The 19,609-nt window shown below is 52.2% G+C and overlaps 1 protein-coding gene across 2 annotated transcripts; it reads left to right on the top strand.

Annotated features, from left to right (window-relative positions):
• The first annotated feature begins 1,743 nt into the window (after positions 1–1,743).
• On the top strand, positions 1,744–16,269 carry ENO1 (enolase 1). 2 transcript variants are annotated; one of them, XM_060013639.1, is made up of 12 exons: positions 1,744–1,892; positions 4,270–4,363; positions 6,854–6,949; positions 8,367–8,425; positions 10,108–10,177; positions 10,638–10,771; positions 11,157–11,379; positions 12,511–12,708; positions 13,357–13,558; positions 13,969–14,077; positions 14,327–14,385; positions 15,835–16,269. In XM_060013639.1, the coding sequence occupies exons 2-12, from the start codon at positions 4,279–4,281 to the stop codon at positions 15,902–15,904; spliced, it is 1,305 nt and encodes a 434-aa protein (XP_059869622.1). In that variant the 5' UTR covers positions 1,744–1,892; positions 4,270–4,278; the 3' UTR covers positions 15,905–16,269. The 2 variants fall into 2 exon arrangements, with proteins under 2 accessions (XP_059869622.1, XP_059869617.1); XM_060013634.1 differs by lacking the exons at positions 1,744–1,892; positions 4,270–4,363; positions 6,854–6,949 and adding an exon at positions 9,651–9,708 and having other exon boundaries at positions 8,397–8,425.
• Positions 16,270–19,609: the final 3,340 nt, after the last annotated feature.

The following is a 19,609-nucleotide window of genomic DNA, read 5'->3' as shown; positions in this document are numbered from 1 at the left end:
TACAATTTGAGGTCGAAGTGCTGGCTCAGAACACTGTGCTGTGGCCTCCAAGAATCTTGCAACAGCAGCAGTCTGAGATCATGTTCTACATCTGATTTCCTGCTAGGAATCACTGGTTGTGGCCAGAAACCCGTTATAAGAGCCATGTCTTTCTATCTTTAACTCTCTAACCATTTTAACATAAAATGAAAGAGATTGTTTTGGAGCCCTTTCAGGGCCACACCTTAGAATTGCTCTGAAAATAAGAGCTCTAAGTGTCTGATTTCTGTTGAGTTCTTAAGGTTTAGGAGATAGTGGCTGTTGATTTAGCTGCTGGGTCATGGGGCTGGGATCTTGGTCTTAAGCAGTCTGAAACACCAGTGTATTGCTGGGGAAACCACAAACCCTGCTTGCAAAATTCATGTAATTCTTTAGGAAACATTTTACAATTTCCTTGTTGTTTTTTTGCTGAATTTAATCCTAAAGTTCTTTCTTCTTAGTCAATGGAAAACAAACACAGTGGACTCAATAGGTCTTCAGCTTTACCCAAGGCTAGGAATTAAGGAATAAAAGCAGTTTTTGCAGCTGACCAGAAAAAATAATAATTAAAATCAAATATACACTCGAATCTCTCCATGCAAGGCAATGGGTTAAGTATGGAGATGAATGACATTGTTTTAGCTCTCAGACTTACAGACCAAGAGGAGCACTAAGAAAATACAAAAATAACTCTATCATAAAACGAAGCCCTCCCTTGAGTGTGTGTTGCGGGGTCGCGGGGAGATGTGCTGCAGAACTGATTTGAAATGGTATCAGTCTTTCTTCATCAGAAGGGGAAAATAACTGCACCCACTCATGCCTGTTTTTCATTTGTCAGACTACTCTGGAATATTACCTGTTTTGAACTTTGAGAAATTCCTCGAGTCTGTGTGAAATTCCATTCCCAAATCAGTACAAGTATGGTTCACGTGTATGGGAAAGGGAGGTATAGAAGCTTACTTTCAAGATCCAACATAAACAAGAGCCGAAGAAGGAACTAACCCCGGGCACTCACGTGGAGTGCCTGCCACGTAGGAAGCGCTCAAAAAGTATTAGCTGCAATTAAGGGAAAGCGAACATCCTTTCGGCTCTTGGCCTAACAACTCCTGTGTGACCGACGCAAGGACAAAGAGACCGGGTCACCTTGGCGGGCTGTCGGGCGCGCAGGGCGCAGGCGCGGGTGGGCACACGTGGCCGGCCTCGCGACCCCGCGGCCCGGGAGCCGGGTCCGGGCGCGCGGCCGCCAACTGTCCAGGCCGCCGGGGTCTCCGGCACCGCGCTGCGGGGCGACGGGTGAGGCGGCCGGGAAGGGCGGGCCGCGAAGGTCGTCACCAAGGTCGTGGGCCGGACGTGCGGCGCCGGGGCGACGCGGCGTGCGTGCGGGACTCGGAGTACGTGACGGAGCCCCGAGCCCTCATGCCGGCCGCGGCGCCCCGCCCCTCCCCCCGGGCCCCGGCGCCACAGACTCCGCTCAGCCGCGGATCCCAGAGCGGCGGGCGGGAGCGAAGGCGGACGGGGGCTCGCCCGCATCCCCACATAGCCGCGGGGTAGTTGGGACGCCCAGCCCGACCCCACCCCAACTCCCCGGGACGTCGCCCCCTCTTCCAGTTCCCGGCGCCCGCAGTCCCACCCCTCCCTCGGAGGCGAGGGCCCGAGTGACGGCGCGCCGGGCCAATGGCGAGGCAGCGCGGAGGGGGTGGGCTTGAGGGGCGGGAAGTGGGCGGGGTCCCCTCGAGCTGGGCAGGAAGTCCACGCCGGCGGAGCGGAGAGGAGCTCGCGGTACTTGGAACGTCTGGACCTTGCGCCTTAACGCTTGCCCTCGGTGTCCGCAGCACCCTCTGCTTCTCTCTCGTGCGGCGACCTCAGGCGGCCGGGTGAGAACTCAAGGAAGGGCTGCCGAGCAAGCGCCCGGGCAGGCGGCGCGTGGGTGCCCCGGGTCCGCGGGCGCTCCTGCGCGTCAGACGGCGTGCCCGGGGGTTCGGCGGGGAAGGGGCGGGTCGGCGCGCGCGAGCGGCCTCCCCGGGTCAGAGTTGCGGCCCGAGGCGGGGGCGCGGCGCCCGGTTTCTCCTGAGGGGAAGGTGCAGCTCAGCCTGTGATTACGAGTACGGGGCCGCGTCACTGTCCCGGGAGGTTAGAGGTAGAACACGCGGTCACCAGGACAGCAGGCGGTGAGGGTGGAAGGTTTGGCGAGCGCTCCAGGCCTAACCCGCGTGCTCATTAAAGCCAGGTCCTTCCGAAAATGGAGAAAGGGGGCCGGAAAAGGAGAGATGCCCGGGAAGCGGCAGCCCACCCCACCCCCGCGCCCGTGCCTCCCGCTGGTGGCCCTCGGCCTGGCGCCTGAGTGTCCATCCCTTTGCTGCTCCGGAATGAGCAGGGACTGATCTGCCTTCAGAAGGCACTTGATCTGGAGGGGACTGCAGGCGACCTCGCCCAAGTCGGGCACGAGGCGCTCCCTGTTCCCTGGGCTGGCCACCAACAATCGGCCCCTGATCTGACATAAAAAGGATGCACTTTAAGAAAATTTCCTGTTCGCTGCTTCCTCTGCAGTGTGGTCTCTTCCTCCTGGGCGGTGTGGGCAGCCGGTTGACCTGCTTCCGGGGCACACCTAGGCCCCAGCTGCCCGGTGTGCTCGTGCTGCCCCTGGTCCGGGCTTCAGTTCAGGCAGATAAAAGGCTGTGCAGGCTCCTAGTCAGACCCATCTTCCGCCCTGCCTGTGCTCCCTGCATTTTAATGACTTCGGAGAAAAGTTTTTCTATCTAATTTCAAGATAAGTTGAATTTTATTTTCACATCGTGAAGTCAGTCGACTGTCTTGTTTTATATCACTAAAATAAAACCAGAAATGAAATCTTACAACTGTAGGATGAGGAAGTGTAATGAAGATGTGCTTAAAAGTGCATCTAAAATCTGTGAAGTAAATCAGTGACGGCATGGGGGATGCAGGGGGGAGCAATGACTGGAAATGGCCTCTGGGGACTTTTTTGGGGTGGTCATTGTTACACACGGGTATATGATTTACCAAAACTCAAAGTTAACTAAAATTTTAAAACTAAAAGATTTTAAGCAAATTTGCCTTTCTGAGATAAAAACTAGATACCTTTTTATTGGCTAATGAGTAAAATTCCATTGTTACAAAGAAAAAACAAAGCCACAGGAGTGACTTCAGTATCTAATTTTGAAACTTAAAAAGATGCCATCTGCTGCTTCAGAACATTCCAGAGAAGATAATGGAGAGGAGCCCAGCTAGATAATGGCTTCCAAACGCTGATTTGGTTCCTCCCCTCCACTTCAGTCCTACAAGTTGTTCAATTCTGTTGTTCCTTGGAGAGCCTCTGGGGGAAAAAAGCAAGAAAGGGGCTTTCTTTGAGCTCTTGATATTTGTTCTCTGTAGCTGCAAACCACCCCCCTCCCCTTTTTTCTAAAGGTGTTTTCAAAGGAAAGCGCTTCCCTTGGCGTATCCTGGTGCTCAAAGATAGAATCCTTTCTCTAGTTACAGATCACGACATTTCATAATTAAGTTTTTTAAATGGGGTGAAATGCCCATTGAAAGCAACACTGACTAGATAATGTTATTTGTTTGCCCTGTCTTGCTGAAGACCCAAATACTCTGAAATTGGCAAAGATCACAGCACATAGACCAAGGAGCTCATTCCTGGCCTCCAAACTCAGAATTTCTAACTGATTATCCAACATCGACCAATTGAGCATTCTCCTGCTACCTCAGGTTTTACTTGATGAACTGTGTTCCCAACTTTTAATTCACTGTTCCACTACAAACCAGATTTTTCTCCTGGTAACCCCCGCCCCCTTTTTTTTTTTTTTTAATCTTAGATGGGTTTGCTTGTGGCCCTCACGTCCCCTTGGTCCTGATTTGGTCCCTTTCCCATGGCCCCGCACCTACCCTCGTTGGTAACTAATGACAGCCGGTTTCAGACTCTCTCCTCTTCAGGCACTCTGCACGCCATCAACGTGTGAACCTTGCCCGCCAGCACGCGCACTGCCGGACTTTCTTTGCCAGTAGGACAAGACCTGAACTACTAGGGCCTTGCAGAGCTGCCCCTACCTACTTTTTAGGAACAATTCCCAGTGCTCTCCAGCAGGCATTTTCTCCCACTCCAGTCAGCCTTCCTACATGCAGTTTCTGGTTTATGCAGAGTCTTTCTAGTCTAGGGATCCTCAGAAGTGACCCCTTGCATAATGAGTTGAGACTGCATTATGGTTTATGGAAAATATGGACTGTGCTTCCCCACAGAAATTCACCATGTCTGTCCTCAAGATCCACGCCAGAGAGATCTTCGACTCTCGTGGGAATCCCACCGTTGAGGTTGATCTCTACACCTCAAAAGGTATGGGCCACCTTTGTTTCTATAGACCCTAGCACCACGCTCCATTTTTTAAAACTTCAAATGACAGGGCCTTAGGCGAGAAAACATCTGTTACGGTAAAAGCCTTTCTTTCTGGTCTGCACATGCTGGTAGGCTGTGGTTCCCCACTGGGGGAAGGTTGGGAGGGTTTTAAGGCAAGAGGCCCTTGTCTTGGTGCTTCTTGGTACGTAGAGCAGAACACAGGTTGGCTGCTAGGTCAGTGAGGTGGGGAAGTAATGTGATAACCTTGTCCCTAAAAGGGCCTATCACTAGTTTGCTTCACAGCTTGCTGTGACCAAATACGTAGATACAGCAAGATAGGATGGGTCTTTCTTCCTTGTAAAGGAAAGAGATTAGGGGACTACAAGGGTATATATAGTGTTCTTATCTGCGTTTCCAGAAATCACTCTTAGAGGATCCGGGACAGTTTTTACTTTGGGGTGTTGGAACATTCCAGAGGCTCATATTTTTACCTGGCTGTAAGTCCCTGTAGGAAGAATTTGCCCACGTGAGAAAAGAATAGAATGGGAACCCTTAAAAGCTCCCCCATTTTTCTTTTTTACTTTAAGAAAATCTAGTGCTTCCCTAGCCCTGCATTACCTCCAGCAATGTCTCAGCTGCTTTCTAAATGGTTGAAGTTGGAAAAGGAGCTTCAGGCAGAATCACCCAGAGGTGCTGAGCACAGACCTGCCAGTCAGAGCTGAGTCATGGTCTGAATCACAGGCCTGGCTGTGGAACCCTTCCCTTCCTGTCCTCCCTTCCCCCTTGCCCAGAAAATGAAGGCCCCTCGAGTCGAGATTCACAGGGCAGGAGTCTGCCTTTGCTTACTGTCGGGGTGCCCTCAGAACACGATTCCTTCTGGGCATGTGCCTTGTGGCAAATGCCGTGTGTTCTCAGAAGATGGCGAGAATTTCCTTTCAGCTTATGAAACTGGCACACTTAGTCAGAGAGTGGAACTTTCCACTTGGAAATTAATGGACTTTGAACGACGAAAAAAGACCCAGGACACTAGAAGATTGTTGGGAGGGGGAGTTTTCTTTGAAACTCTTTAAAATGACTAAAATTAATGTCTTCTGACATTGAAATGAATGGAACTTTCTCTTATGTGTCTTAATCCTTTTAAGAAAAGAAAAAAAACCAGGAAGTCATAAATTTGTTAAGAACCTTTCATCACTTCTTTCGTTCTTAGAATTTATTTTTTAGACCAGTTTTAGGTTCACAGCAGAATTGAGTGGAAGGTACAGAGCATTCCTATCTACCCCCTGTCTCCACTATCACCATCCCCACCAGAGCGGTACCTTTGTTACAGTCGAACGTGTGTTGACACATCATCACCCAAAGTCCACAGTTGTCCTTAGGGTCACTCTTGCTTTCCTCATTTCTTCACCTGGCCCAGCGCCTGATGGATACAGAGAAAGCCAGGGCCTGTGTCGAGAAGAACGTGTGTCCTGCTGGTCACACAGTCAGTGCGGTGGCACAGGCATGCAACCAAGTATGACTGCGATACTTGGTTGGGTTTTTCCTCTTAGTTCGTTGCCTTCACATCTCCCACACCCCCTAGTTCTCGGCATACCTCAGATGGGGAAATCCCTAACGGTTTCAAGGAGATTCAAGAGGCTGCCTACACTTCCTGCTCCCCTAACCCTCCTGCCCCGTGTAACCGGATTTCTGCGGTACCTTTCTTGGCACTGTCTGTCCTTCTCCAAGAAGATTTGCCGCTTTTCTGCTCCACAGTCTCGGCTTAGCCAGGCAGCTGGTTTCTGTATCTGCAGGACTGCGCAGTGCATGCTTGACTGGGTTCTAGTGTTATTGTGCTTATTCCTTTCCTCTTCCAGTCTGTCCTGTTTTCTGGTTTCCTGTTATGCAGAGAAGCCCCATATAGCATTTATTGCTCCTTAAGCTGAGGCAGATGAGCTGTAGATTCCTCTTGAGCCAGCGCTTTCAAGGCTTGAAAGCTGGCAACCTGATCTCACTTGTCTAAGGGAAGCTTGGTCACGGTGCTCTAGAGCTGGACTGTCTAAAATAGCCCAGTGTTTTCGTGGATTACTAGCTGCTAGACAAGCTTAAATCCCGTAGGTGGCCTGCATTGTATTTCTTTTAGGCCACGCTGCTGGGGGTGGTCCACGGCCCAGCTCCGGGGCACCCATGGGGAGCTTTGAGAGGTGTGGGCTCAGACCTCCCATTTGTTTTGGAATCTGCACTTTAACCCGCAGGTGATATGTGTGCACGTTAAAATCTGCTCTAGACCTTTTTCTTTAGAGAAATTCATCAGCTATGCTCTAGTGTCTGCAGTGCGGAATCATAAAAACATGACAGGCAGGAGAAGCAGCCCGTCTGAGTCCTCCCATCGTTGGGAGGAAGTAACTGTTTCCTAAGGGCAGCTCCCTCAGTGAGCAGGGAGGGACTTGGTCAAGGGCGGGAGCTATTTCTTAGTCATTAACTATTTCTTGCCCTCCCTCTCTCAACATCCAGGTCTCTTCAGAGCTGCTGTGCCCAGTGGCGCCTCAACTGGTATCTACGAGGCCCTGGAGCTCCGGGACAATGACAAGACGCGCTACATGGGCAAAGGTAAGGGCCGAACCCAGGCCGGCCTCCCGGCAGCCACAGCCTCCCTCCCGCTCCCCGTGGCTTGCGTTTGAGGGTAGCAGACCTCTGACTCGGCCCAGAGTGTGGGCAGCGAGTATGGGCGCCGCACGTGGAGGAGAGGGGAGAGCGGGCTGATGGGTCCCAGCACCCCTGACCCCGTAGCTCAGGGCAGGTGCCGTAACACTTACTTCTGCTGCGGTTTGTCTCCAGTCTGTGAAGAACTCCTGGTTGGGTCAGGGGATGTGGGAGAAGAAGAGGACAAGTTATCTAGTACTAAGGGGCAGCCTCGCATCCTCCGGGAGGACTCAGAGGGCCTTCCGGGCCATCAGGCCTCTTCAAGGGTCTAGTCGCGGAGGAGAAGAGCTCCCAAAGGCCTGGCTGATGGCTCACCGTTGATGGGCTGTCGTTGTCTTTCTGTCTCTTTGGCAGAGCCAGCCTGCGCTGGGCTGTATGCAGACGGGCTGGAAACTGTGTTGGCAGTGCTCACCTTTCTGTAGATAGAACCTGTGTGGCCAAACTCCAGAAAAGCAGATAGGGCTAGACCGTGCATTCTCAACGGGGACGGGAATTGGTTCTGGAGAGGAAGCAAAAACGTCACGACAGTTCATGGTTTGTGGCCCTCCGAAGGGCCACACGTGTAGACAGGTGGAGGGCACGTGTGCTGCCAACTCTCCAGGGAGGGCGATTAGGAAAGTGTCCAAAAACACTGCAGAGGAGGGGGCGCGGGCGAGGGCGAGGTGGGGCTGGGGGCACTGGGCCAGGGTCCCAGCGGCCCGCTGTAGGGAGGCAGCTTGTGCAGAGAGCTCTCCCCAGGGGCCTTGCAGCCCAGGTGGTACGTGCCTACAGCAGCAGGACAGCGCTGTGCCCTGACTGTGATGAGGACAAATGCATGGTCCCTGTCTTCCTGTTTCCCCTGTCTTTCTGTTTCCTCTCTTTCTCTCACTCAGCCTCCTTCCCAGCCTGTTCTCTTCTCAGTCTTTCTTTTTTCCTTCTCTGCCCATCTCTACTGGTCAGGTGTCTCCAGACCCGTTAAGTATATTAACGAGTTCCTGGCACCAGCCCTGTGCACACAGGTAATACATACATTGGGCGTCCTTTAGTCTCTGCAGCCGGCCTGCCCAGTGCATGGTCTTGCCAACTAACCTCCCTTCAGACATTCTGGATGGTTGCTCTGTGTGTGGCTCTAACCCTTGGGGGTCCTAGGTAAGAGCACTCAGACTGGGCCAGAAAGCCCTCCGATTCCGGGGGAGAGGGCGCTGGGGATTTGAAGGAGGTCCCATTGAAGGTATTTGGTGGGCTCTGAATATCTGGGTTAACGTGGTGAGTGGTTCTCTCCAGCAATGCTGCTCAAGCCTGTCTTTCATTAATGTCGGTAATTTGATGTGATTATTCCTTCTAGGTGTCTCAAAGGCTGTTGAGCACATCAATAAAACTATTGCGCCTGCCCTGGTTAGCAAGGTAGGACCTGCCTCCTGATAACTAATGTATGTTAATGCTATCAGAGCGCCTCCCAGGCCAGCCCAGGAGGCTTTTCTGTTCATGGAGAGCTTATTCTGAGAGCTAAAGAAGCCGATTGGATTCCCTGTCGTGCATGCGAATAACTTCGCCTTTCCTAACCCACCCTCGGCCTGTCCATGTGTCCATGGCTAACAGCGCATGGAATTGGATCTGAGGGACGGGAGGCTCTTAGAGCCTTGATGTTTCCCCACAACCATCTTGACCTTCGGGGGGTTAAGATCCAGATTTTAAGAGCGGCTCTCAGGGACGTTAAATGCAGTATCCGTGGCGACTGACTCATTTTTCGTGAACTGTGGAATTATTTACTGTGTTTTTAAACAGCAGAACTTCCGTTATATAAATTCCTACCTGGAGCCTCAATGTGTCAAACAGATAAAAGCGGAGCTGCTGTAGGTGAAGTGGGTCTGGGGATCCCACAGCCCAACCTACTGTGCAGCTTGGTCTCGTTGATCCTCCCTCCAGCCCCGCTCTCCGTAGCTGTGGCCCTTTCTCGGGTCCAAACCCAGCCTCGGCCTGTGTGTCCTCCTTGGTAGGGCCCCTCTCCCGGCTCCACCCTGCACGCAGGTGGCAAGCGGCTCCTCTGCCGATCCTCTCCCCAGCTTGCCTGCTGTGGCCTGGCCCACATGGCTGGCTGTAATCGTCCCCAGGTGGAGGTTTTCAGCACTGCCCTGCCGCGCACACCTTCGTCCCGGCCTCCTGGGGCCCTCCACACGCCAATGTTCTTTGTGCCTCAGCGCCCTCACCTGGCCTGACAGTGAGCAGGGCTTTCCGGGACATTTTTCTTTACCTGGGGGAGACAAACTTCAGTCTAACTCTTGGTGAGGGTTGGCCTCAAGCCATCTGCTGGGGTGGCTTCTAACTTTACCCAAAGATGCCTTGTCACGATAGCCAAAGATGCCAAATTGTTAACGTGGCATGATGGACTTACAGATTCTGGTTTTCTTTCATATTTTAGCTTTTATATAAGAAACATTATAAATAATATGCTGGTATCATTCACTTACGGAGTATTTAAAGTAATGCCGACTTGTATTACATTACTTTGAGCCAGTTTTTAAGACACTAGTTTTATTTATACTCTCGCCAAAAATAGTCATTTTCATCAGTCGTCAGACATCATGCTAAATGATGGTGGACTGCATACAAAACTCGTATCTCCCATCAGATGATGGAGTTTGCTGTCACTGAGGGCAGCCGAGTGACGGCAGAAACTGACTTTGACGGTAAAGAACAATGAATTCTGTTATTTGCTGCCCCAAAAGTCACACTGCTTTGGAGTAATTCCTTCTTTAGCATGAACCAGACAATTCTGCCTCGTGTGTAACGTGACCTCGGACTCCCTCGGTAGACTCCCCTTCACGACATGAGGACCATGCATTGTCGGATCCCTCGTGCTTGGAGAAGTGCCTGATGCTCTTAAAGCAAGCGAAGGGCATTGTTCTGCTTCCCCATTTTCTCTTGGCATTCCCCCCTTTTTTTGCCTGCCAGACGCATGGATAACACAGAACTGATCTGGGCTTCGCACGGTTCCCAGGGTTGATGGCTCTGGGACAGGAGGGCACAGGGCATGCAGGTAGAGACCCCACTCCCTCCCAAGCAGCTTATCCTCGCTCTCCCTGTAGAAACTGAGCGTCGTGGAGCAGCAGAAGATCGACAAGCTGATGATAGAGATGGATGGCACGGAAAATAAATGTGAGTGGCCTGAGGTGGGGTCTTTGCCAGGGAGGTTGCGGCTTCTCCTGAAGACCCTTGAAGTCCTTTGGGGAGAGGTCGTGTCGTCCCTAACGATGAATTACGTAACTGTCTGTGGTCCTCCCCTAACTCTAATAAATCACGTTTTTGAATATCAGGAGCATAGCCAGCTGACAGCAGCAGGCATGCAGGGTTACTCAGAAGAGGCTCGTGCTTTATATAATCGAGCAGTTTGTGGAATTTTCCAGAGTCCCATGGACCAAAGAAAGGGCTTTCTCTTTGGGGGAAAAAGCAGCCTATGTGGAAGGCTATTGCATTTCTGGTGTGAATATGCAAAGGAGATAGAAAGGAAAAGGTTCCGAATACAATCCAGGGTACACACAGTGGTGCAGGCGGGGGCGGCCAGCAGGAGGAAGGCTGGTGAGTAAGAAATCCCTTAACGTAACCTGTTCTGTTCTAGCCAAGTTTGGTGCGAACGCCATCCTGGGCGTGTCCCTGGCTGTGTGCAAGGCTGGCGCCGCTGAGAAGGGGGTGCCCCTGTACCGCCACATTGCCGACTTGGCTGGCAATGCTGAGGTCATCCTGCCAGTTCCGGTGAGTGGCAAGTGTTCGCTTTCTCATGGGGTCCTGAGACCTCCCGCCTCTTGACCTCATCCACGTGTGACTCTCCACACGGGTAGGAGCAGGCTCTGGGGGTCTCGGCTGCAAATAACTCTGCCGCCGCCGCCAGCTAAGAGTGACCCTGAGCAGGTGACTCAGCCGCCCTGCACCCATCTCCTTAGTTGTCGATGGGAGATGAAAATTGTACCTGCCTTGTCGGGTTGTGTGCACTTGCGGTGGTAGTGACCGCAGTGCAGAGAGACCTGGTGGCTTCAGAGCCGCACGGGCCCCACATGGGAGCCATGCACCTGGGCGTCGTGGGGCTGCTGAGGGGCGGGACCCCCCGGGCCTGGAGCTGTACTTGTGTTTCTCCCCACAGGCTTTCAACGTCATCAATGGGGGCTCTCACGCTGGCAACAAGCTGGCCATGCAGGAGTTCATGATCCTCCCCGTCGGGGCCGAAAACTTCCGGGAGGCCATGCGCATTGGAGCGGAGGTATACCACAACCTGAAGAATGTGATCAAGGAGAAATACGGGAAAGACGCCACCAACGTGGGAGACGAAGGCGGGTTTGCTCCCAACATCCTGGAGAACAAAGAAGGTAGAGGCTCCGGAGGAAGCCCCTGGGTTTCTGAGCACCGCCCCCAGCGTCTGCGAGCCTTCCACGCCTGCCCTCAGGGGCGCTGCTCTTTCCACCATTCGTTCATTAAGTAGCAAAATGCAAAACCCTGCAGACATGGGAGCTAGCGCTTCATTTTTTAAAAAAACAAATCACGCGAAATTATCTTACTAGTTCGACTTCTGAATGTCCTGATGATTTGCTTAAACTGGGCTGACGGTGGGGTTGGGAGGCAGTTCGTTTTCTTGCTGTCGTCCCTGCTCCCCCAGCGATGGCAAGGGTTCGCAACCTGCTCCGTGTTCAAGGATGCTGGCTGTGATGAGGACTGCTGCCGTCAGTAACCATTTCGGGTCATTCAGCTGCCGTAATGCTGCACAGGCTTTATTTAACTTTGAATCCTTAGGCACAGGATGAAATGTGAGAGTTGAGTAGAGAATACAGAAGTCCTAGGAAAAGAATTCACGGATGAATTTTTTGTTTTAGGAGAACAAGTAGGGTTGCAAGCATATTTCATTGCCTTCAAGGATGGCTAGTGAAGGAAATGTCCATCCTGCTCATTGGGTCAGTCATACGAAATTGCTGACGTTCGGCTATTTTAACCTATAAAAAGTGGCCCTTCACGCAGTTTGAATCTTGGGGGTCTTGGGGACACTGGAACAGGGGCCGGTGTCTGTCAGTTTCCCTACCGGCAGCGCTGCCGAGCGAGGCCGACCCTGAGCCTGGGCCGGACAGCAGAGCTGGAGCGGGGGCCTCGCTGTGCGGGCTCCCTCTTGGATCTCAGCATTGGCTCTATTTAAAGCCAGTCCTGCGGGACAGCTGATCTCAGCTGGTCACTGTATCTTGGCCGGCACAGCTGTTCTTTGGTGCTAAATTTGGGAGCACTTGTCAGTGAAAAAGCCTCTTAGAGTCCATTTCCAACTTGGCCATGCACTAGTGGCCCTGACCAATGGTTTCTTGCCCCGAAGCAGAAAAGAGTAACTGGAATCTTTGAAACTGGTGCTTGGGGCCAGAGCACCTCTTCCTCTTCCGTTACGGTTCCCATTTGGCAGAGTTAAAGGGGAATTTTATCTCCATCCTCCTGGTTTCCAAACTCTCACCGCCATCTCTTTCCAGCCCTGGAGCTGCTGAAGAACGCCATCGGGAAGGCGGGCTACACCGATAAGGTCGTCGTTGGCATGGATGTGGCCGCCTCTGAGTTCTTCAGGTCGGGCAAGTATGACCTGGACTTCAAGTCACCCGATGACCCCAGCAGGTACATCACACCCGACGAGCTGGCCAACCTGTACAAGTCCTTCATCAGGGACTACCCAGGTGAGTGCTCCCGGAGCGGCTGCAGGTGTGCGAGTGGGTGGAGCCTTCACTGGGGTGCCTGGTGCAGCAGAGCGGGCAGCCGGCCAGCTGTGGTGCAGTGCGATCGCCTCCTGTCACTGTCACAACAGCCTCCTGAGCAAACGTGGTCCTGGCTCCACTGACAGTGAGGAAAGGAGCCGTGAGAGCCAGGACCACTGGGTGCTCCTAGGCTCTGCGTCACCTGATGCGCATGGGAGAGGGGACACAGAGGCACAGAGTGGGTTAGAACTTGCCCAGGGACACACAGCAAATGGTGGCGCAGGTGTTCAGACCAGGAAGCGTCTCTAAGTCCCTGCGTTTAACGTTAAGTAACTTGGTGGAAGCGGAGCCAGGACGCGGAGCCAGGACACGAAGCCCGGTCTTTACCCCTCTGGGTCCACAGCTCTGTTTTTACTCTCAGTGGTGCTAAACTCACCGTCCTGGGCCGCAAGTTTCCCACTTAACAACTGTGGGGTTGCAGGATTGCACGTGACTGCAATCCCTGTCCCGGGAGGGGGTTGGGAGGCCAGGTGAGTCGGGAGGGAGGACAGGAGGGGGCTCTGGGGTGCTACGGGTCAGCAGCCTGGGAGGACACGCTGAGGGAACACGCCCTTGCCCTGCTCTGCTCAGTGGTGTCCATCGAGGACCCCTTCGACCAGGATGACTGGGAAGCTTGGCAGAAGTTCACTGCCAGCGCGGGAATCCAGGTGGTGGGGGACGACCTCACCGTGACCAACCCCAAGCGGATTTCCAAGGCTGTGAGCGAGAAGTCGTGCAACTGCCTCCTGCTCAAAGTGAACCAGATTGGCTCCGTGACTGAGTCCCTGCAGGCGTAAGTGCCCTTGCATGGAGGGCGGGGCCTCCTGACTGGGACTCCTGGGGACCTTTAGAGTAAGCTTTGGCCCCAAGGGGATCAGGGTGTTGGGCGGTTGTGTTCTAATCCTGACCACTTGGTGACCCTACACTCCTGATTTACTGTCACACGGAGAACGTTAGTCAGGAGACACACGTCTCTCTCCCTCGAGGAGGCTGAACCCAGTTGTTCAAACGTGACTAGAGGGCAGAGAAAGGTCCTCGGGCCCTTCAGAGTCGGGCGAGGGTTACCCTCTTCCCCAGCAGTTGGGAGCTCAGGGCTGCCCCTGGCCCCCCACCAGGAGTGATGAGTCATGGCCTCAGGAGGCCAGCAGGGGCCACAGTGCCCAGGCAGTGGAGCCATGCTGTCTGCTTGTCCCTGGCTTCTAGGTGCAAGCTGGCCCAGTCCAATGGGTGGGGCGTCATGGTGTCACATCGCTCCGGGGAGACTGAAGACACCTTCATCGCCGACCTGGTGGTGGGACTGTGCACTGGGCAGGTAAAGAGCTCCCTGGAGTGAAGGGTGCTCCCTGCTTCTCTCTCTGACCTCAACTTCCTGAGCACAGACTTGGGGGGCAGGGGGGAGAATGGGGTCCTGGGTGCCCCTTTTATCCCCTCCTTCCTAGGGCCAGGGATCCTCTTTAAGAAATTGCTGGCTCTCTGCCGTGGCACCCTCCCCTTACCCAAAATGCCCATGAAGATTCAGTGTCCACTGTAAGCAACCGTGGCCTTTCTTTTCTCCTTCCAGATCAAGACTGGTGCACCATGCCGATCCGAGCGCTTGGCCAAGTACAATCAGATCCTCAGGTAAAGAGGCTACCTTCGCTGCGTGTGTGGGCTTGCTTGGTCTCCAGGAGGAGCCCCTGGCCCTGTGGGGCTGGTACAAGGGTTGGGGCAGGGGCCCTGGCCCCTGATAGGTTAGGTTGGGGCGGTCGGGTGCCTGGCAGCATTGGCCCAGAGCGGGGCCTGTTCCACACGATGCTGCCATCTTCTGGTGGTAGAGGGAACTGGCTCCCCTTTAGACAACTGAATCAGAAGTTGGGGAGCTACAGGGAAGCCTTAGTGATGCTCTCATTTTACACCCTTGTTTTGTGGACAAAGATACCAGAGCTCACAGAGAGGAAGAAGAATCGCCAGCGAGCACACAGCAGGGTTTCAGTGTTCAGCGCCTTCTGACGTTCTGGTCCCTCCCCTTTTTGTCTCAGTGTGTCCTTGGGAAGCACCTATAAACACAGGGAGACCTGCCCTTTTGTTATTTTATTCCAGTCTTGAAGGGAAAAGGAACTTCCATTTTATAAGCCCTCCCACCATACCCCATCTTTAAAACTGTATCCTGGAAAATTTCAGGCATATAAAAAAATCAGTGGGGCTTCCCTGGTGGCGCAGTGGTTGAGAATCCGCCTACCAATGCAGGGGACACGGGTTCGTGCCCCGGTCCAGGAAGATCCCACATGCCGCGGAGCAGCTGGGCCCGTGAGCCATGGCCGCTGAGCCTGCGCATCCGGAGCCTGTGCTCCGCAACGGTGGAGGCCACGACAGTGAGGCCTGCGTACCGCAAAAAAAAAAAAAAAAAAAATCAGTGAACAGTAGAATGTACTCCCTCCCCCATTACCTGGATACACCAGCTGTCTGTGTTCCTCCATGTTTTGTCTCTTTACACCCTTTTTTCCTGGAGAATTTTAAAGCGAATTCCAGGCATCTTATGATTTCACTTGTATATATTTCTTCCAGATAAAGACTTATTTTTGTTTTTTAACATAGCCACTCTACAATGATGATGCCCACGATTAGTGGTACTATCAATACCCCCTTTTTTTTTTGATATCAGGATCCAAACAGAGTTCACACTAATGAGTGCTCCCTCCTTATTTCCCTGTGCCATTTGTTGCAGAAACTGGGTTATCCTTTCATTGAAAAAACATTTTCTTAAATATTCTAAGAAATAGCAATCCTACCATTTCTTCTCCTTTGTCCTTCAGAAACATTGGGGGGAAGAGAAGGAAGGCGAAGGGGCGGCCAGTGGACAACTTGTTGGGTGAATTGGGTGGACGGAGAGAGCCGAATGCTCTTCTATTCCTGGCATCTCCAAGAAGCTCAAATTTAGGGGAATAGTTAGACAGACTGGGCGATGGTTGGGTCCCCAACTTCCTGGCAGGAAGTGTGTCTTTAACCACTTCTCTGGGTGGGAAAACTTACTGCATTGATGTGTGACTTCTCTCTTTCCCTCCCTGTCTCTCTATCTTTCTGCTTCCTAAGAATTGAAGAGGAACTGGGCAGCAAGGCCAAGTTTGCCGGCAGGAACTTCAGAAACCCCCTCGCCAAGTAAGCTGTGAGCGGGTGAGCCCTGCGGTCACTCGTCGGCTAATTAGACCTGCTCCTGATGTCACCTGGGCAGCTCAAGGCCCCCGCCGATGCTCTGAGGGGCCTCTGATAGTTAACTGCCCTCTCCCCTTCCTGTGACGTTCTCACTGCTTCCTTAGACCCGCTGCAGAAGCCGAGCTTGACCACCTGGAACCCTGCTGGAAACCCTAGCTCTCTAATTATATAATTGGCCCAAATCATTGTTTCTCTCACCTTGCTTCCACCAAGTGTCTGGAGCCATGTGTGTCTGCATTGTAATCTCCGAGGTGTCTACAGGCAAGATCCCCGGTGGTTTTGTGTGCAAAATAAAAGGCCTCAGTGACCCATAGGGATGCTCTGTATGAAGTGGTCCGTCAGTCTGTCTGTCCTCACGTCTTGAGTATTCATGGAGCACCTCTACAAGAGCTGAGGCTTTGTGTCATGACAGAAGGGGGGAGGAGTTTGTGCAGGACGTACGTAAGCCCTGGGGAAGGGCAGGTTTGGGAAGAGGTGGGAGACGGGGTAGCCTGTGCCCTTCCGCAGCAGCTCAGGCAGCGCCCGGACCGGAGGCCTGACTTCAGGATCAGACATGTTAATTTGGGAGAAAAGAGTTCTCACAGGTTACCTCAAGGACAGCAGCTTCCAGGTCACACCATGAGTCCAAACCAGAGGGAAGCTGAGCGTCCTGGGCAGGCTGGGGGGCAGGTTCTCCATCCTTAGGGGAAACTGGTAAAAGAATGGTTAGAGGTAGCTCTGGGGCGGTAGGAGGGCATCCAGAAGGTCTTGGAGAACCCTATTTAGATACATTAAAATTTAATTTTGGGACTTCCCTGATGGTCCCGTGGTTAAGACTCCACACCCCAAATGCAGGGGGCACAGGTTCGATCCCTGGTCGGGGAACTAAAATCCTGCATGCTGCACAGCATGGCCTAAAAAATTGAAAGAAAAAATTTTTTAATTTAATTTCTTTCCTCATTTTCACTAACCTGATTTCAAGTGCTCAGAGGCTCCACGTGGCTAATGCCCACTGAGTTGGGTACCACGGGTGTGAAGCACTAGCACTGCAGAAAGCACCGTTGCAGAGAAACGACTGAGCACCAGTGAGACATGAAGTACTATGGTTGCTCTGAATGGTGTTATCATACCTGGTGAGGCCCCCCAGTGGACACTGTTGTTATTGCTCATCTGTATCAGGGTTTAACCCAAGAAGCAGAGCCAGTAGAAGGTACATATATTAAGGGATTTCTCACAAGGAATTGGCTCCTGTGATTGTGGCTAAGCTAATCCACAATCCATAGGGCAGCCAGTCAGAAGGGAGGGGACCAGGACACAGGTGAAATTTCTCTTGGGTCAGCCCTACTTCTAAGACCTTCACCTGATTCAGGCCCACCTGGGTCATCCAAGATCATTCCTTGTTCAGAGTCAGCAGGTAAGTGGTTTTAATTATGTCTGCAGAATAGCTTCACAGTAACACCTAGATTAGTATTTGACTAAACGGTAGGACTCGAGTCATGTCACAAAGCCACCACCCCTTTTGCACTTGGCAACCACACACATACGTCTTAAACCATAATCTCCAAGTAATAACAAAACCCTTCTTCACCTAATGTGGTACAGCTGTCCTGTGTACAGCCAAAGCCACTCACCTGTCCCAGCTTTGTATGACTGGTTTCCATCTAAAAACTGACTGCAAGGAAGTGAGTCGAACTCGGCCTGACAGTCTCACTAGAATGTTCGTTCATCCAAACTTTAAAGCAGCAAGTTAGCATTACTGTCTCTAAACTTGGTTTCATGTCAACATTTCCTGACACTTTAATTTTAAAACAATGACTGGCAGTTAAACGCATTTATCACTCTTGGGTTAAAGGGCAAGGAGCCCTTTCAGATCTGCTCCACCCGGAAGGAAGGCTGCTGGGGCCTCCCTGGCCCTGGGGACACTGAGCCCCTGGGGAGAATGGTTGACAACTCTGACCCAGCAGAGACAGCACGAAGCATGTTCCTGATGCGGATGGGCAGGAGTAGGCCAGGAGGAATTGCAGACCCTTGGCCTCTTCCTGGGGGCCCTGTGTGAAGCAGGACAGGCTACGTTAATTCTGAGTTTCCAGAAAGCCACTCTTGGGCTTTAAGATGAGCTATGATGTTAAACATTTCTCTGGATCACAACTGCAGGACCTTAAAGTGTTTTTAAAGTAAACATCTTTGGTAGTAGTCTCTGGACTTGCATTATGTGTTTTCTTTTTAAATTTTAACCTCATAATACAAATACTTTCCCGCAAAATATTTACTTTTCATCTGTGGTGGTCTTCCAGATTCCTGCAACATCAGAACAAAAATCAACTGAAAAGTTGAAACAGTGTAGTTTGCAAACCTGGCCATACACTGGAATCACCTCGGAAGCCTTTAAGTCTCCCATTGCCCAAGCCAAGTAAATCAGAACCTCAGAGTAGAAACCAAAGACTCAGTATTAAATTTCCCAGCTGACTCCAATGTGCAGCTCAGCCTGAGAAGCACTACAGCACAGGAGGTGGATTGCAGGACTGGCGATGACCAGGCAGGCCTAGAATGCCAGGCTCCCCTGAAACAAACCCGCCCGCCCTGGTAATTTTATTTTTGTTGAATGCAGCTGAGGCCGGAAGATGGCGTCCGAAGGCAGTCAACTCAGGCCACAGAGCTGCGAGCTGTGCCATCTGCAGGGAAGGAGCCTGGCTCTTGACTAGGAATTCTGTGTACACTCAGCTCTCCTCCCAGCAGTGGAGATCCTGCTGGCCACAGCAGCCCAGGCGTATGCGGTGCAGTGGCTGAGCGCACAGCAGGAGCTGGACCACCTAGGTTTGGATTCTGGCCCTCCCACTGAACAGCTGAACAAATCTGTACGATGAGGCTAATACTCCAATAGTGCTACCTCATGGCTTGTTACAGAGTATTATAAATGGTCACATCGACTTAGGCTCCCACTCAGCATAGATTAAACCATCAGGTGCTGATACACTTACTTAGGAAGAGGTACAGGGCATAGGGAAAGAGGAGGAAGGTCTTTAGAGCATATAAAGCACCTGTGGCCATGACTGAACAAAAAGGGACAGAGTCTGGAATGGAAAGTTCACAGCAACCTGGGAGAAGTGTGGGGACCCACTGAACCAACCTCAGTGACGTATAATTAACATTCAGTAACAGGCACCTGTTTTAAGTATACAGTTTGAAGTGTTTTCACATATACGCCTGGGTAACCAGCACCACCACCACAACAGACTGTTTCCAACACCCCCAAGAGTTCCTTGAGCCCCTTCCCGGCTAATCCCCACCCCCACCCCCACAAACGCAGGCAACCTAGTGTTTTTTTTTTAGTTCAAATGAGTTGTCAAAATCTAAAAACAGATTCCTTGTAAAAAAAAGAAATCTTGCCTGGTGGCGCGGTGGTTAAGAATCCGCCTACCAATGCAGGGGACACGGGTTCAAGCCCTGGTCCAGGAAGATCCCACATGCCACAGAACAGCTAAGCCCATGCGCCACAAGTACTGAGCCTGTGCTCTAGAGCCCGTGAGCCAGAACTACTGAGCCCACATGCTAAAGCCCATGCTCTGCAACAAGAGAAGCCACCACAATGAGAAGCCCACGCACCGCAATGAAGAGCGGCCCCTGCTCGCTGCAACTAAAGAAAGCCCGTGCACAACTATGAAGACCCAACACAGCC

The sequence above is a fragment of the Delphinus delphis genome, chromosome 1 (genome assembly GCF_949987515.2).
Source record: "Delphinus delphis chromosome 1, mDelDel1.2, whole genome shotgun sequence".
Lineage (NCBI taxonomy): Eukaryota > Metazoa > Chordata > Mammalia > Artiodactyla > Delphinidae > Delphinus > Delphinus delphis.
This window is presented reverse-complemented; position numbering and strand designations above follow the sequence as displayed.

What these genes read in the sequence shown, in the direction of transcription:
- ENO1 (XM_060013639.1), top strand. Translation starts at nt 4,279, where the DNA reads ATGTCTGTCCTCAAGATCCACGCCAGAGAGATCTTCGACTCTCGTGGG. An exon ending in GACGCGCTACATGGGCAAAG is followed by an intron (nt 6,950 to 8,366) that starts GTAAGGGCCGAA and finishes TATTCCTTCTAG; the next exon opens with GTGTCTCAAAGGCTGTTGAG. An exon ending in GGATGGCACGGAAAATAAAT is followed by an intron (nt 10,178 to 10,637) that starts GTGAGTGGCCTG and finishes GTTCTGTTCTAG; the next exon opens with CCAAGTTTGGTGCGAACGCC.